We start from the raw sequence: 14,812 nt of genomic DNA on the forward strand, positions 1-14,812 counted from the left end.
TAAAAGACCTCCTAGTGATTATTTCGCATTGAATCCTGCATAGTCCTGTTTTCTGTTTTTTTGTTGTTGTTTTCCCCCCCTAGTAATTGTCTTTCCCGTACAAAATGATAAGTTTTCTGAGTGCAGAGAACCTTCTCGTAGTTCAATGCTGGGCAACGCTTCTGCTGATATGCCTGTTAGGAGTTCCTGCAGAACTTTTAGACCTGACCCTGTAAAACAGTCTTAAAAACATGTAAATATTTAACTTGAGAATTGCACTCCTCCTCTACAGGGGCGGAGAGGCACAGGAAAAGAGGGCCCAAGACAAAAAGAGCCACAGGAAAGCCAGTCCCAGCCTGTCCCTTCAGAGTCCGGATCTCTTAGAGCTGAGTTTTTCTTTCGGTCCTTTATTGAGGAAACAGAAGGAATCCTGCAAGCTGGTGTAAGAAAGGGTATTTGGGGAGGGAAGGAACCTGATTTGCCAAATTTCTTAACTAATTGAGTTTAGATCAAATTCAGGTTGTTCTCTGCCTATATAGGAAGGTCTTAATTTACACAACAAAAATTTGTCAGGTGTGTTTAATGAAATTATACTTTAAATGACCAAAGAGATTACATTTAAAAAAACAACAACAACAATTCCATGGGGAAGTAAATTTTCTGCAAAGTAAAGAAACATCCCAGAATGAGTTAATAAATTTGAATGTTTGTCTATTAGGGTTGCTTACAGTGAGGCTCAAATATTGCTTTAGTTTCTTGATTCATTTTGTTTTAAAACTTTCTTTATTGGGATCATTAACATTTATACTGACTATTCTAAGTGCAGGTTTCTTTTATTTAACTAATGAGGAGCTCTCTTAGATGCTCCAAAAACAATTTTTGTACTACAATATAGTCAGGAAGTTGAAAGCCTGCTAATTTTTGTTTTCTCAGCAATATGTTGGGGTCTGGGGCCTTCCCAGCCCCCGCCTTCCTTTCTGTTTACTTCTTACCTGGTCCAGGTCAGTGGGGCCTCTCCCAGGCTAACAGGAGTAGTTGCCCTCTGACTCTTCCTTTAAGGGACCCAATGGGATCCTTTTTTAGTCTAGGTCCTGGGGACCTGGGTAAACCACTGATTCATTTCAAGTCCTCCTGCCCTTTGTTACTCTTCTCCTATCTTATTACCCTTCCCTACCTATTCACAATAGGAAATAGAAGTCTGTATTTCATTATTTTATTAAAATTATGCTTCTGACCTTTCCAATTTTCAGTTCTTAAAGAAATCAACTAAGTCTCTAAAGACTTTTAATTTTGTTTCTCCTGTGGGTAAATGGCCCTAAAAGTTCTCCCTAGCCCCATGTTATAGAATGACCAATCGTTCAGCCTCGGCTCTGCATTTGTTTTTCAGTTGAGAACAGGAGATGGAGAAAACAAATGGAAAAGAGGCCACTGCTCTGTCCATAGTGGAGACTGGCATAGAGAACCCAGGGCTGGAGCTCACGGTAATCTACCGGTTTAGTTTCTGCAGAGCTTTTGGGTCTGCTGTGTGGCCTTCTTGTAGGGTCTTTGGCTGCTCACAACCCCCATCACCCCTGGCAGGGCCCTGTGACTGACTGTAGCTCTGCCTGTGCTTACAGGAGGAAGGATTAAATCCTGAGGGAACCAGGAGGACTGGAGGGCCGGGACAAAGCCTCGGCGATGGGCCGGGGCCTTCCACTCCCTGGAGGTATGTGTGCTCTAGAATTGGTTCAGTTAGGACCTAAGGACTAGGACAGGTTAATCGTGGCCACCGGACTAAGGAAGCTCACGGTAATTGTGGCAGTAAGACTCACAGCCACCTCACCTTACCCTATGCACATCTGTATTTGTATCTAAACCTGTGCCATATATAATGGGAGTTGGTTGGACTGACAACAAAAATAACAACGAGAATAAGAACTGACACTTATTGAGTACGCACTATTGTGCAGAATGCTTTATGTGATTCATTTAATTTTCACGGCAACAGGCCGATACTGATTTTAATCCCTTTTTTCCAATTAGAAAATTGAGGCGTAGAAATTAACTTGCCTATATCATTGAAAGGAAAAAAAGAGCTCTCCTCAGATTTAGGGGTTGGAAAGAAAGAAAAATCAGAAAGAAAAAGAAAGAAAGAAAGAAAGAAAGAAAGAAAGAAGGAAGGAAGGAAGGAAGGAAGGAAGGAAGGAAGGAAGGAAGGAAGGAAGGAAGGAAAGGAAGGAAGGAAGGAAGGAAGAAAGAAAGAAAGAAAGAAAGAAAGAAAGAAAGAAAGAAAGAAAGAAAGAAAGAGAAGGAAAGAAGAAAGAAAGAAAGAAAGAAAGAAAGAAAGAAAGAAAGAAAGAAAGAAAGAAAGGAAGGAAGGAAGGAAGGAAGGAAGGAAGGAAGGAAGGAAGGAAGGAAAGAAAGAAAGAAAGAGAAAGAAGGAAAGAAGAAAGAAAGAAAGAAAGAAAGAAAGAAAGAAAGAAAGAAAGAAAGAAAGAAAGAAAGGAAGGAAGGAAGGAAGGAAGGAAGGAAGGAAGGAAGGAAGGAAAGAAAGAAAGAAAGAAAGAAAGAAAGAAAGAAAGAAAGAAAGAAAGAAAGAAAGAAAGAAAGAAAGGGAGAGAAGGACCATCATGAGGGATAGTAGTGAAAGTAGAAAAGTACAGTCTTGAAAGTCAAAGGAGAAGGGAGCATCGAATGAAGGCACAGCTCACAGTTCTGTCTGAAACAAGGGTCAGGGAAGGAGTGAGAAAAATCTTTGAATCTGATCATGGATTTGGTCCCAGAAGTAATGGCTAAGAAAGTTGTTTGGGTAAAAGGGGTCCAATGGAAGCCATGTTGCATGGTGTGGAAAAGGGTCCAGATATTTATTTAAAAAGTGCAGAAGTCATACGTTGAGAAGCTTAAAAGAAGCTATTGAATAATTTCTAAAGGTAATACTCCCAAACAAAAAGTTACTTTTTTTTTCTTTTCTTTATTTTCAAGCATTAACTTAGTGACTTCACAGAGAAAATAAGCTTAAAAATTTAAATTCTATTTCTTCTCTAGAAATTCACTTCGGTATACAAATTGATATATATCAATATGGACATGGCTGGCCCGAATGCAGTGGTGCCTACAATTAATTGATCACAGCCAGTTACAGATTTTTGCCCTGGCCAGTGTGGCTAAGTTGGTTGGGTGTCATCTCATTTATCAAAAGGTTGTAGGTTCAATTCCCCATCAGGGCACATGCCCTGGTTTCAGGCTTGTTCCCTGTTGGGGACATGCAGGAGGCAGGGGATTGACATTTTGCTGTCGTATGGATGCTTCTTTTTCTCTCCCTCTCCCTTCCTCTTTCTCTAAAAATGAATAAAAAATCTTTTAAAAGAATATGGTCATGGCCCTAGCCAGTTTGGCTAAATGATTAGAGTGTCGGCCTTCAGACTGAATTGTCCAGGGTTCGATTTCAGCCAAGGGCACATACTTTGGTTGTAGGCTTGTCCTCAGCCCTGGCCGGTGTGTGTGTGCAGGAGGCAACCAATCCATGTGTCTCTTTCACATCAGTGTTTCTCCCCTCCCCCACCCCTGCCACTCTCTCCAAAATGGAATGGAAAAAATATCCTCGGGTGAGGATCAGGATTAAAAAAAAAAAGAATATGGTCACGTGCGAATCTATTAGAGTAGTTAAATCCCAGAGACACTTTTAGAGTAGAATTGACAAGATTTTAGTGATTATCTGAAGGCCAACCATTTTCGGGACTCACACTCAGACCTGCCTATGGCCTCTCTTAACTGCTGTTTTTGGTTCCTCAGGAAATCCTTAATCTGATCTTGCAATGTAAGTTGATGTTAGCTTCTCTTTCTTTTCATTACTCTTTCTGAACTTAGCCATATATACATACATATTCACAGGACATCTTTATCCATTCATCCATTGACAGGCACTTAGATTTTTCCATCTCTTGGCTGTTGTGAATAATGCTGAAATAAACATGGGAGTACATACATCTCTCCAATATTTTGTTTTCATTTCCTGTGGGTCCTGTGGGCATATACCTATAAGTGAAATTGCTGAGTCATATGGTAGATCTATTTTTAATATTTGGAAGAGCTTCCATATTGTTTTCCACACTGGTTGAACCAATTTACCTTCTCACCAACAGAGTACAAGTGTTTCCTTTTTTCCACATCCTTGCCAACACTAATTATATCTCTTATCTTCTTGACAATGGCCATTCTAACAAGTGTGAGATGACAGCTCATTGCGATTTTTCTTTGCATTTCTCTGATGATTACTGATGTTGAGCATCTTTTCATATACCTGTTGGCCATTTGGATATCTGCTTTGGAAAAATGTCTATTCAGTTCCCCTGTCCACTTTTTAATTTTATTGTTTGTATTTTTTTTGGTTTTGTTACTGAGTTTTATGAGTTCTTTATATATTTTGGGTATTAACCCCTCATCCAATATATGGTTTGCAGAAATTTTCTCTCATTCTGTAGGTTGCTTTTTCATTTGGTTAACTGTTTCTTTTGCTATGCAGAAGCTTCTAAGTTTGGTGTAGTTCCACTTGTTGATTTTTTGCTGTTGTTGTTTGTGCTTTTGGTGTCATATCCAGAAAATTATTGCCAAGATCAATGTTAAGGAGCTTCTTTACCTACATTTTTGTCCAGGAGTTTTATGATATCATATCTTATGTTTAAGTCTTTGATCCATTTCGACTTAATTTTTGTGAGTGGTGTAAGACAGAAGACCAATTTTATTGTGGTGCATGTGTTTACCGTTTTTTCAACACTATTTGTTGAAAAGACTATCTTTTCCCCATTGGGTGTTTTTGGCTCCCTTGTCGAATATTAGTTGACTATATATGTGGGAGTTTAATTCTGAGCTCTCTATTCTGTTTTATTGGTCTATGTGTCTTTTTATAACATGCCATACTGTTTTTATTACTATAACTTTGTACAGTATTATATTTTGAAACAAAAAAGTATGATACCTCCAGTTTTGTTCTGCTCCTTCAGGACTGCTTTGGCTACTTGGGGTCTTCTGTGGTTTCATATGAATTTTAGGGTTGTTTTTTTAATTTCTGTGAGCAATGCCATTGGTATTTTGTTGGGGATTGTGTTGAATCCATAGATGGTTTTGGGCAGTATGCACATTTTAACAATATTAAATCTTATGACTCATGAACACAAGATGTATTTCCATTTTATTTTTTTAATGCCTTTCCTCTTTTTATGCCTCTCTTCAGATTGGCCCAATATTTTAAAATATTTTATCTCCTTTGTTGGCTTATTCGCTATAGCTCTTTGTTTTGTTATATTAGTGCTTGCTTTAGTGTTTATAGTGTACATCTTCAACCCATCAAGTCTATCTTTAAGTGATATTATATCCTTTCACATAAAGTATAAGAACCTTATAATAGTATACTTCTGTATCTCCCCTTCCAGCCGTTATACTACAATTGTTTATGTTTATACATTTTATTTCTATGTGTTATAAATCCCATCTTACACTGTTATTATGTTTGTTTAAACACTGAATTATCTTCCCATATGCTCCAACTTAAATGTAGCTGCACCTGCATGAATTTTATCTCTTTCCCTCCTTTATCAGAAGGTCTACCCTCCACAAGTCTGAAGCCAACATCATTACCCATCTTCTTAATCCCATCCTCTCTATCCCCTTCTATGGAGCCCTCTTTCCCCTATATCTTCCATTACTCCTCAGTAGAACCTTCCCCAATCTGTAAGTGTACTCATATATATATTTTTTCTTATAATAAACAAACAAACAAATCAACCTTACCTCAACCTTGTGATTATCCATTTCCTTCATGGCCAAGTTTCTCAGAAAAGTGGGATTTACTTGCAACAGCATTTTCTCACCTCTCCATTCACTTTTCAACCCTGTGTAATCTAGTTTTTACTACCACTGATCAGCTGCAATTTCCTTACTCAGATAAGTAATATTAAACTAACTTATCAAGTCCAATGTACACATACTTTCACTGGAAATCTCTGCAGCGTGACCCTTCGGACCCTTTCCTTCCTTGAAGCTAATGTTTTGATTTTAAGGACACTACGCCCTCCTCATTCTGCCACCTCTCTGGAGGTCCTTTCTTTTACTTTTCCAGGGTCTTCTCTTCTCATGCCTACACTTAATGTCTTGATTCACAAAGCCACATCTGAAGTCTGCACCTTTGTTCTAAGCTTCAGCCATATATATCTAACCATTGGCCAAATATCTAAACACTTAGATGTCACATACATACTTCAAATTACACATTGACACCAAACCCTTATCAGCATAGGTTTGAGGCTTCCATACTACATCAGATCTGGGCTGGGCTCGAGGCACACAGATGAATAAACGCCCATCTCCTCCTCACGTCTGTCTCCCCTCTGGTTTGCTTCTCCCCTGTAGTCTCTAGTTTGGTGGGTGTTTTCACCCTAAGTCACCCATGGCAGGAATGTCATTATCATCCCAGTTTCCCTCCACTTGATGTTAACCCTCTCTCCTAACACCTGTGCCATTCATCCCTCAAATGAGTCCTCCCATGCACCCTCCGTTCCTTCCTAAATGGCCCCCGGCCCATCTCCCAACCCACTGCCACCAGAGTCATCTTTCTAGAACAGATATCTGTTCGCATTATTACCTTGCTTAAATTCTACAATGGCTTTCCACTTCTTCAAGATAATGTCTAAATCCCTAACCATGACATATCTACACGACCTGGTTTCTATGCCTTTTTTACCAGCTTTCCTCCCACCATCCATCCACATGCTCCCTGCTTCCCAGTGACAGAAAAATAATAATGTTCTTTCAAAATGCTAAGCTCACTCAGGTATGCGTTTCCTCTTCTAGAGATACCCCAGCCTTCTCTTCTAACTGCCTTATCCACTTAGCAAACTTCTTCCCCTTTCCTTTCCTGTCAGCTCATCGGCCCTCTCCTTTGTGAAAGCTTCTTCAACATTCACAGGCTTGGTTACCTGCTTCTTCTTTTCTGCTCTCTTAGCAATCACAAGTTTGGAACTGTGGAATGATCCCTCTGAAATTCTAGTCTTGCATCTCTAAGGAGAAGCCACATGGAGTAATGGAAAGATCTGGGTTTTAAATCCTTACTCTGCCACCTGCTGGCAGGCTCAGTTCCTTTGCTCATAAACTTACTTGCACCTTGTGGTTTAGGGGAGGATGGTTGGTGAGGTCTTGCAGTGCCTGGTAAAAGGTGCTTAATAAACAGCATCTGGTTTTTCTTTTTCTTCACAGGCAAACTTTTTAAAAAAGTAGTCTGTATATGCTCACACTCACTTAGTCCCTTGCAGTTCTGCTTCTGCCCAGTCACTGTCCTGTAAATAGCTCTCTCAGACTGAACCAGTCACCTCTTCACTGCCGAATCTAGCATCTTCTTCTCATTGGCCATGCTGCTTGATTTAATCACCATTGACTATCACTGACCTCTCCTTTTTCTTAAAGATCATTTCTCTTTTTCACTTTTCCTCCTAGCTCTCCACCTGCTCTTACTGTCTGCTGTGTCTTCTGGCTGCCCTATCAGAGCAACTGTTCTGACTTCCTGGGAGGGATGGTGGTAAACCTGGTAGTGGTGGGCTAGATAGGAAGGTGGATGTGATCTGTATAAGTTACCAGGAGGGAGGTTTGGAAGGGTGCCTCCATCCTATGTTGCATGGCAATGCAATTCCCAAGTGAAGAATTGTAGGCAGCACTTCCTTGCTGAGAGCTCCTCCCAACTCCCTCTTTGTTTTGTTTCTCACTGGGGCCAGAGCCTGATACCAATAGCTGAATGAGGTAGATCTCCTTCATCTTCAAATTCCTAGTGAAATCTTTTTAAAAGGTGTAAATAGGGGCAAGCTGTATTAGCACAGGAAGTCCATGATGGGCATTAACCATATTCTAGAAACCAGGAGAAACTTTTGCTAACAACACAACTAAAGGGTCTGGCTGAAAAGGTCATTGAAGGTAGTCATGACTCCTCATAATGAGAGAGAGCACTTTATCGGTGAAGACTCCACCCCCTGTCAGAACCACCGCTACCTCTAACTTGGAGAGAACAGAGTTCAGGAAGGAAGAGTTTGAGCGTGGGTTGAAGGGCCTGTTAGAAATCCCATCATACAGGTCCTTCTTGTCTTTGTGGACCTTTGGCATTGGGTCTCTGCTGTCAGTGTGAAGAAGACCTGATGTTTTCTGTTATCTGAAATGGGCACATCAAGCAGAGATTTGGGTACAGTGTGGAGGGAGAGCTCTTTCAAGGCAATACATCCATCACAGCTCAGCAGTTAAAGACCTGGCTGTGTTCTGGTTTAGGTTCCCTCCTCATTCAACCTAGGCTGACTCTCAGAACTGGACATCCCCAGATGCACAGAGTCTCTGCTTCCAATGTAAGTTTTCTGGCTTCCATTTGTCAGAACTTTCTCTTACCTTCCAAAAAACTCCTATTTGGCTTTCCACTGTGGCGTATTGATAAGCTTTTTGTTTCTCACTCTGTCACCACTCTCCCTTGGACACTTTTGATAACTATCCTCAAACCCTATACAACATCACCCAGCTCTTCTTGCCCATTCAGTTTGAAACCAGTTGCGTACATAACTTTGAATCTGGCAAAGTGGTACAAGTACAGTACTCATTGACCAGTTCTTTTTATATCATCTTTAAAGTAAAACCTTTGAGCCCTTGAAAAGATTCTGGTCACTTCTGCCTGGAGGCCCTTGCCCTTTACTCAGACCATCATTTGATTCCAGGTTGACTCATTTCCTTTCTTTTTAGTTCTTCAAGCTAGAGCAGCAGATTCACCCAGGACTACAATGTCAACGGTCATTGCAGATGGATTTTCAGAAAGCTATGCTAAGCTTCCCACTCTAATTCAGAAATGATAGTACCCCAGACCCTAGGAGTTTCCATAACTCTGTCTCCCTTCATTAGGGGAGTTTCCACATCTTGCGGATAACATCACTGAGAAGATGGATGCATACTCTTGCTGCTAGGCCTGACGTATAGTGCCCTCTAATGTTATGTACAGCTAGCGTGACCTCTCATCTTTACACTACTCTTTCTTGCTCTGTCGCTTGAGGCTGCAGGCAGTAAGCATGTAAGTGAGAGGGTTATTGTTAGTCCACATCTGAAAAGCCTCCCATGTACACACTGGCAGAACTTAACAGCGGGTATGTACTTCAAACAAGTGTGGTCGAGGTTTCAGGTTTCACCATCTATCAGATTTCTTCTCAGTTCAGCTTCCTGATATAACATAATGCTAACCCTCAAGCTATACCATTATGTAAAGTGAAGGGCTTGGTAGTATTAGCAAGATCCTAGGCCAAGCAGAATACCAGGATCATGAACACCTGCTCGCATGCCTCTGCACTGCTTCTCAATTGGTTTCTTTGTTCATTTGGATGCCTCTCATGGCTTTCTTTCTTTTTTTTTTAATTTTAATTTTTTTAAACCAGAGGTCCAGTTCCAACTTGATAGTCTATGATCAGGTAGGTTGTTAATGGGTTTTGCAGAAATGAGTGTTCTTAATTGATTTCTGGTAGTACCCACCGAACTTTAGTTCCCAGGAAATGGTCAAATCTGATTACAAGGTGACGGCAGAAACCTTCTCTTGGCATGTGATTTATATTCACTCTTGGACTAGTGCATGCCCACTCTTCTTTTGCAGTGGCCTTGCTGAACTTGCTTGACTGGGCATACTTTTATATCAGCTTCACCTAGTGTATCAGTTTGGGTCCCAACAGGAAACAAATGGCATACTTAAGTTGGGATACCTAGAAAAGGTTCGCAAAGAGACCATTACAAAGATGTGTGCGAGATGCAGTGGAACCACAAGGAAGGACAGTGCAAGAACCCGAGGCTAGCAGCGGGGAGCTGCTACTATTCCCAAGCCGGAAGGGACAAGATTAAGAGAACCTAGGAGAGTCAGATAAAGAAGACTTCAATATGCTGACCTCAGTCTTTTCTTATACCCTGATCCCCTTCTTGGGTTCCCCTGGTGGAACCCAACTAGATAAGCCAGAGGGCACGGGAGTCCATCGGTTTAGCCCATAAGGTAAGACTCCCTGGGCACAGAGCAAGGTGGAGAGTGGGACTGGAGGAGGAATTCAAATATATCCAGTACACGCAGGAAGACTAGGGTTAAAATTAAATTCATTCCTCGACATGCTTTGCGAAAGATGTTCCAAAGATAATGATGCCCTTCGGGCACACTGACACCTCTGAGCAATCCTTCTTTTACTCACTACATTCTCTATTAAGCCTGGAAAGGTAGCAGAGTCCTTGGGACCCTAAAGTATCCTCTTGAATTGATTCAGGAATGTGGAAACAGATTGTTTCCCCGTTTTCCCAATGACCTATATCTGATAAAACATGTTCTACTCCGCTAATAGGCAGGGCACCCTACAGAAAGGGAAATGAGGAAGAAGAGGAGGAAGGAGGAAAAAGGAAGACTGTGTATGAAGAAGAGGGGGGGTGTTAGATGGGAAAGGCAGCGATGGAGAGAGAGCCATGGACATTCGTGAGCCAAGACCTCAAGGCATTTGGAGTGAGTGGCTGGTCCCAGCCCTGGCTAAGCTGTCCTGCCTCAGCATGATGGCCAACTGGGACTTTCTTCCTGGGCTTGCCTTCTCTGGAGCTTTAAGAGTTTGGAAATTAGAGCTTTTTGCTCGAATGACTGCAGTGTGCTGGGGATACTGAGGAATGGCAGAGACAGGCTAGTCTGAGATCTAGGTAACATGCAGCATAGGGTGATGGTGAGGAGCTCAGATCCTGAAACCAGACTGCCTGAGTTCACATTCTGTCTTTACTCCTTACAGCTTCCATGACCTTGGGAAAGTTACTTAACTTCTGTTTTCCAGTTTCCACATCTGTAAAATGAGAATAATAACAGTAGCCATCTCAAGAAATTTTAGGAGGAGTCAATGGGTTACTATTGGTAAAGTTGTTAGAGAGAGCCCAGCATGTAGGAAGTGCTATCTAAATGTTTGTTGTTGTTTTTTTAAAATATATCTTTATTGATTTCAGAGAGAGGAAGGGAGAGGGAGAGAGAGAGAGAGAGAGAGAGAGACAGAAACATCAACAATGAGAGTCATTGATCGAGCCCGCAACCCGGGCATGTGCCCTGACCAGGAATCGAACCCCGATCGCCTAGGTCAACGCTCAACCGCTGAGCCACGCCTGGCCGAGCTAAATGTTTGTTAAATCAAACTTGAATAGTCCTCCTTGTTGGGCATCTTCTCTCAGCCCATGCCCACCCAGGGATTTTGGGTGTTTTCCTTCCAGTCTGTCAGTGCACATCTGATCGACTGTTCAGAGTTATGGGTTTGTGTGAGTTTTGGGAAGGAATGGTCAAAGCTGCCGCTCAGAAGAAAAGGCCCTTTTCTGAATATGGAAGCTGAGGAATGCCTGGTCCCCAGGGAACAGGAATGAAGTAGGTCCCAGGAGTCTCTCTATGATGTGACCAGTGTCCACCTCTGTGGTAGGAGATTACCGAGGATATTGCCAGTCTAGGTTGGGTAGGGTTATTCTGAACTGCTGCCCATTGACAAGGTTCGATCTGGCCTTTTTGGCATTGCTGGGACACTACCCAGTGTTCCCCTGGCTGGATAATTTTCCTCATTGATTAAGAGAAAATTCTTCCCTGGGCCAGGTAACCTAAGCTCTAGAATTGATACCGAAGGGATGGAGTAACTTTTGTATTTTTATTTTTGGGTTCTCATCAGGAGGAGACTACTACGACCTTTTGCCAAGGCAAAAAGTTTCTGCAAAAGGCATGCCAGCTTGTTCAAGAAGATCCTGCTGGGCTTGTTCTGTTTGGGTGAGGTGCTGAGAATTCCTGGAATCGAGAGACACAATCATTTTAGGAATCTGACCTTGTGTCAAGACGTTTCTAGATGGGATGCAACTTTTTCAAACTGATCTAAAGAGCCAGTTGATGTATAGATCTTATTATTTATTTATAGGTGAACTATATTTATTGAATTGCACTTCCAGGAATAAGTACAATCTGAGCATAAACTATTTTTCAGAACTGTTTGATAGACTTAAATATTTCAGAGAATCTGGGCTTGTCTTTATTTTAGTGTCTTGATTCAATGCAGGGCATGGTTCTTATAGCCTTTACAAGAGAATCCTCTAGTATACTTTACTTATTTGCTGGTTTGCTAGTAAGATCAGTGACATAAAATAATTTTTTAAAACAGCAAACCTCTGTTTAAAATATGCTGTCCGTGATATATGGGACTTTGATGTCAATATTAGAGGCAGGTGGGATGATGAGGACAAAAATTATATTTGGGAGTCAGTCAAGGAGCCACAGGGTGAGCACTGTATGGCTGTAGAGTAAGTCCTAACTTAGCATTGTTAAGAGATACTGCCACTTTAAGTGCAACGACATATAACAAACCAATTTTACCAGAGGCTAATTGATATAAACAATTATAAGCTCCTATGGCATCTTATCAATGTTATAATGAAAGACATCTTACGAGGACCTGCTATATTTCCTAGTAGTGGCCTTGTTTATGTGTTGTTGTTTTTTGCTCAAGAGGAAAGGTTAAAATGACTGGGATTATAAAGTTTTAGAAAAGATGACTGTTGGAGTGTCTAAAGGTAGATACCGATCAAATCTACTCCAAATTTACTCTGAAAAAGATATCAGAGTAACTTCAAGGGAGTTCATTAAAGACAAGTGAAAAATGCAGTCTTCAAACTAAGTGGGACTTCCCTTGGGTATCCTCAGGAAGAAAACAGCCGTCTATCCTGGCCTTGGGAACCACAGCTCAGTTGGGCTGAGTGGGAACATGGCTGGAGGGTTTTTCTTGCTTTAAGTCCCAGGCGTTCGTGACTAGAGCTTCATTTGCCCCTGGGGGAGCTCTGACTTGTCGAGCCTCACTCCGCCCCTTCTTCTTTTAGCTTATGCTGCCTACTTCCTGGCAGCCTGCATCTTGGATTTCCAGAGGGCACTGGCCCTGTTCGTCCTGACCTGCTTGGTGCTCTTGGTCCTGGTTCACCGCTCTCTGAAAAAGCTCCTTGGTGAAAAATTAACAATATGCCTGAAGCCCTTTAAAAACTCCCGCCTGAAGCTTTGGATGAAATGGTGAGTTAAGAATCTCAATATCCCTGGTCCCCAAACTTGTCCCAAACCCCAATCTGCTTCTCCTTTTCCCCTTTCACAGTTCCTGAGCTGTCTCTCAGACCCTCACCTACGCTTTTCAAAATCAATGCCCAGAGAAAAAATAATAACAGGCCTCAGAGCATTGGACTTCAGTCCAGGTTCTTGTAGCCTTGTGTATCAACATTGCTAGTGCGCAGGAGTGGCTGAGTTTCAGAGAGGAGTTTCAGTCTGTTTATTGTCAGGGTTAGTGACAGAAATAAGGAAAACCATACTCTTCTGCAATGAAATAATCAAAACAAAGAGGCTTGCAGCTGCATTAAGCCATCAAATTGATTTGGTGGTCATATGTGCCTTCCTTAGTTCCCTGATACTTTTTTAAAAAAATACATTTTTGTTGATGTCAGAGAGAGGAAGGGAGAGGGAGAGAGAGAGATAGAAACATCATTGATGAGAGAGTCATTGATTGGCTGCCTCCTGCACGCCCCCTACTGGGGACCGAGCCTGCAACCCGGGCATGTGCCCTGACCAGGAATCAAACTGTGATCTCCTGGACCATAGGTCGATGCTCAACCTCTGAGCCATGCCAGCCGGCTCCCTGATACTTTTTATGTCTTTTTTTCTTCTAGTCCCTCAGGCTTTCCCCACCCACTGGTGTCTTTTACAATTCCTTAGAGTTTAACCAGCAAACTTACTGTTCAGTGAATACTGAAGTGGATTCTGTGGCAGCCACAGCTCATCTAACTAACCATATAGCATGCATATGTCCTTGGATCACAGGCCTGGAGTGACAGAATAACTTTCATACTCTTCATAGAGTTCCTGTTTCTGCCTATTCTCCAATGGATGCACAGAAAATAGGTGTTAAGAATGTTTGGCCTGATGTGGCTCAGTGGTTGAGCGTCGACCTAGGATCCAGGCGATCAGGGTTCGATTCCCAGTCATGGCACGTGCCCAGGTTGTGGGCTCCATCCCCAGTCTGGGGCGTGCAGGAGGCAGCCGGTCAATGACTCTCTCATCATGGATGTTTCTATCTCTTTCTCTCCCTCTCCTTTCCACTCTCTGAAGTCAATAAAGATATATTAAAAAATAAAATAAAAACATATATTAAAAAAAAAAAGAAAAAGAATGTTTGGCCTGGCCGGCGGAGCTCAGCAGTTGAGCATCCACTTAGGATCCAGGAAATCGAGGTTCGATTCCTGGTCAGGGCACATGCCCTGGCCGCAGGCTCGATCCCTAGTCAGGGGTGTGCAGGAGGCAGCTGATCAATGACTCTCTCTCATCCCTTGATGTTTCTCTCTCTCTCTCCCTCTCTCTGAAATCAATAAATATGTATCTTAAAAAAATATGTATCTGCAACAGCAGTTATTTGGAGAAACACACCAGACTGCAACCTAAATTTTGGATCATTGATTTGACACTGAGGAGCCAGAGCTAAAATGACACTATTCATTAACAGGATAGACTCCGGAAACAGGATTTTATTCACTTTCAGTGAGAAGAGTTCACAGTAAGAACAGCTCCAAAATTCAACCCTGACTTGCAAAGCATTTTGTTGTCCAGGATTGCTGTTCCTAAAGCATCTCAATGGACAATGAGCTCTTTTTGTTTTGTTTTCCTTTCATTCGTGCTCTCCCTTCTAATTCTTTTCCCTTGAACTGAAATGACTCCAATACTCAGACATAAGATGAGCAGTCTGTGTATTGATCAAGCATGTTTGGTACATCAAGGGACCAGAAGACCATAGAGGTTGGA

At 41.8% G+C, this 14,812-nt stretch overlaps 1 protein-coding gene across 1 annotated transcript in view; it reads left to right on the forward strand.

The window, feature by feature from the left end:
* Positions 1 to 285: 285 nt before the first annotated feature.
* The window catches only part of SLC28A2 (solute carrier family 28 member 2), a 35,806-nt gene continuing 21,279 nt past the window's right edge, over positions 286 to 14,812 (forward strand). The window contains exons 1-5 of the mRNA XM_081145109.1: positions 286 to 421; positions 1,367 to 1,460; positions 1,596 to 1,684; positions 11,667 to 11,761; positions 12,859 to 13,042. Coding sequence (XP_081001235.1) covers positions 1,380 to 1,460; positions 1,596 to 1,684; positions 11,667 to 11,761; positions 12,859 to 13,042 — 449 coding nt within the window. The 5' untranslated portion in view covers positions 286 to 421; positions 1,367 to 1,379. The remainder of the gene's footprint in view (positions 422 to 1,366; positions 1,461 to 1,595; positions 1,685 to 11,666; positions 11,762 to 12,858; positions 13,043 to 14,812) is intronic.

Source organism: Miniopterus schreibersii (assembly GCF_964146895.1).
Source record: "Miniopterus schreibersii genome assembly, chromosome: 1".
NCBI lineage: Eukaryota > Metazoa > Chordata > Mammalia > Chiroptera > Miniopteridae > Miniopterus > Miniopterus schreibersii.